Source organism: Diaphorina citri, unplaced genomic scaffold, assembly GCF_000475195.1.
Source record: "Diaphorina citri unplaced genomic scaffold, Diaci psyllid genome assembly version 1.1 scaffold7386, whole genome shotgun sequence".
Taxonomy (NCBI): Eukaryota; Metazoa; Arthropoda; class Insecta; order Hemiptera; family Psyllidae; genus Diaphorina; species Diaphorina citri.
The window spans coordinates 1-3,584 of NW_007384762.1; the positions used below are offsets into that span (position 1 = coordinate 1).

At 41.0% G+C, this 3,584-nt stretch overlaps 1 protein-coding gene across 1 annotated transcript; it reads left to right on the forward strand.

Annotated features, from left to right (window-relative positions):
• Nucleotides 1-1,910: 1,910 nt before the first annotated feature.
• Nucleotides 1,911-3,501, forward strand: LOC103522205 (GTP-binding protein RAD-like; the record flags this gene model as incomplete). The annotated part of the gene is made up of 2 exons (XM_017448977.2): nt 1,911-2,041; nt 3,306-3,501. Coding segments are annotated over exons 1-2 (280 nt in total), but the record flags the coding sequence as incomplete, so codon positions are not given.
• Nucleotides 3,502-3,584: the final 83 nt, after the last annotated feature.

A 3,584-nucleotide genomic window follows, 5' to 3' on the forward strand; every position in this document is an offset into this window, starting at 1 on the left:
CAGAAAATTTCCACCAATGAGAGAAGAGTTTTGTCAGCTGACTAAACAAATTTGGTTAGTCAGCTGTTCGTGAACTGTTCTTCGACCTTGATATGTAAAAAGACCCAAACGCTCCCTCTATGTTATTCTTATTCTGAGGCGCTATGACACCAAAAGAGGGGAAACGAGCTGCAGAAGAGGGGAAAATACGGCTCTTATGTCGATCTGCTGGTGGTCTTGGAATTCAGGTTGAAAATTAGTACCATCTATTATTACCATTTAGGTGAGTAGGAGGGATGAGAAGAGTAATATTATAGATGAAGGGAATTGGTGTTCCCCCAACTTACGTGAGAATACATCACTGATTTTGTGTCAGTGCATAAATAAAGGTATTACGGGTCATAGGAATGTATGTTGTGAGGTGATAACGGTACAATATATCATACGAGTTACAAGGGGCAATTATTTCGAGCTTTAATCTTTTGAGTAAGGTCCGCAGAATGACAGAGTGGAATATGGGTCAATAGGGTAAGTGTACCATTTATTCGCCCACATAAAAAACGTACCATTTATTGACCCACCTGTACCATACACCATACGCCACATAAGTCTGAACTGGACGAACTTTTTCAAGATCCAATTTCATCAAAAGAAAGGGCTTAAAGACTGCTATCGAACCAGTGCTATTCAAAAATTGTAGTCATAAAAACAAAAATTAGAAAAATAAATGTGGGCAGGTGGGCCAATAAATGGTACGTTTTTCAGGTGAAAAACAAAAATTAGAAAAATAAATGTGAGCAGGTGGGCCAATAAATGGTACGTTTTTCAGGTGGGCGAATAAATGGACACTTACCCTAGGTATGTTGGAATTTATTTTGTTAGCAAGTTATGTGGGATATAATCGTTAGTTGGTGCTGGGTGTGATAGGGTTGAATTTGAATATCGACAGGTCCAATATTAGACTTTTTTTAAAAAGAGGTTTGATAGAACTCTAACAACGAAGGTCTTATCGTCCCGAAATCGAAGAGAGGAAGACAGGATAGGAGAAAACCAGCCGTTCCGAGAACGAACCTTGTCTGTTTAGGCTAGAGTTCGTTTAAAGGCGGTTTAAAGGTTCTGTTGTTTTGTTTTTCGAATAAAATCTATTCTATTCCATGCTATGATCTGTCTATTCTATGATCGATTCTGTTCTATTCGCAGGAGAGAAGATGGATCCCAGTGGACAGTCAGTTTCTATAGTACTTAACGGAGAGGAGTCTGAGCGCAGGAGAGAAGATGGATCCCAGTGGACAGTCAGTTTCTATAGTACTTAACGGAGAGGAGTCTGAGCCCCCCAGCTTACGTGAGAAGATACGTCACTGGTTTTGTGTCAGTGCATAAATAAATGTATTACGGGTCATAGGAATGTATGCTATGAGGTGATAACGGTACAATACATCATACGAGTAACAAGGGGCAATTATTTTGAGCTTTAATCTTTTGAGTAAGGTCCGCAGAATGATGACAGAGTGGAATATGGGTCAATAGGTATGTTGGATTTTATTTTGTTAGCAAGTTAGGTGGGATATATTCGTTAGTTGGTGCTGGGTGTGATAGGGTTGAATTTGAATATCGACAGGTCCAATAATTAGACTTTTTTTTAAAAGAGGTTTGATAGAGGGAGCTCTAACAATGGAGGTCTTATCGTCCCAAAATCGAAGAGAGGAAGACAGGATAGGAGAAAACCAGCCGTTCCGAGAACGAACCTTATCTGTTTAGGCTAGAGTTCGCCAGCCTAGATTCAAACCAGCAACCTAGGTTGGCAACATTTAAGAATTTTAATTTTATTAAAGGTTCTGTTGTTTTGTTTTTCGAATAAAATCTATTCTATTCCATGCTATGATCTGTCTATTCTATGATCGATTCTGTTCTATTCTATTCCATGCTATGATCTATCTATTCTATTCTATTCTGTTCTGTTCTATTCGCAGGAGAGAAGATGGATCCCAGTGGACAGTCAGTTTCTATAGTACTTAACGGAGAGGAGTCTGAGCTTAGATTTATCAAAAGTACCTCAACCAAGGTATGGTATAGTCTGAGCTTAGATTTATCAAAAGTACCTCAACCAAGGTATGGTATAGTCTGAGCTTAGATTTATCAAAAGTACCTCAACCAAGGTATGGTATAGTCTGAGCTTAGATTTATCAAAAGTACCTCAACCAAGGTATGGTATTTTATGACATGAAGGATGCTGAGTTCAAGAATACATTGAAGAAAGACCTACTATGGACTGAAGCCGGAAAACTGGTGAAGAAAGAAATATGCTGAGTTCAAGAATACATTGAAGAAAGACCTACTATGGACTGAAGCCGGAAAACTGGTGAAGAAAGAAATATGCAAAGCTTTGCATATTGGGTCAAAATGACCTCTTCTTCCTTGTCATCTTCAATAATTTCTCTGATTATCAACAACGCGCACAATTTTCTTTTCCTCCCGGAATCCATCGTTTAACTGGCAGCTGCGTCGACGAAGCACGCTGTCCTTGGAAGACACTTTTGCGCCGCGTAATACGAATCACGCTTCTGCCGACGCAATAGTCTCAACCAAGGTATGGTATAGTCTGAGCTTAGATTTATCAAAAGTACCTCAACCAAGGTATGGTATAGTCTGAGCTTAGATTTATCAAAAGTACCTCAACCAAGGTATGGTATAGTCTGAGCTTAGATTTATCAAAAGGACCTCAACCAAGGTATGGTATAGTCTGAGCTTAAGCTTAGATTTATCAAAAGTACCTCAACCAAGGTATGGTATAGTCTGAGCTTAGATTTATCAAAAGTACCTCAACCAAGGTATGGTATTGTATGACATGAAGGATGCTGAGTTCAAGAATACATTGAAGAAAGACCTACTATGGACTGAAGCCGGAAAACTGGTGAAGAAAGAAATATGCAAAGCTTTGCATATTGGGTCAAAATGAGCTCTTCTTCCTTGTCATCTTCAATAATTTCTCTGATTATCAACAACGCGCACAATTTTCTTTTCCTCCCGGAATCCGTCGTTGAACTGGCAGCTGCGTCGACGAAGCACGCTGTCCTTGGAAGACACTTTTGCGCCGCGTAATACGAATCACGCTTCTGCCGACGCAATAGACAATTTCGGTTCTGCGCTGCGCAAAATACCTGCCGCTAGGAAGACGTACCAGGCGCATAAAACGCTCAACGTATTACGTTGACCACGACGCGGCGCGGAGTTGAGATTTATCTTTTTTTTTGCCTCAATGCAATTCAATTCGATATTATCCGAATTCAATTCTATCCTAATTGAATTTCCCTCCTCTCTCCCTCTAGTTTGACTTCAGACAAAGCAGCGGCGGTGTGCCCGATGCGTTCGTTCTCGTCTACTCTGTGATCGACAAGCCTTCCTACCATCGTGTGGAGCAAGATGTGATCCGACTGCACGAGGAAGGGTACCTGAGAACACGGCCTGCTATTATAGTGGCCAATAAGATCGATCTGGCCAGAGCCCGAGCAGTCTCCTCGCAAGGTAAAGTATAGGGGGCACGGTTGGTCCAGTGGTAACGCGCTTGCTTGCCATGCAGAAGGTCCCGGGTTCGAATCCCACCATCG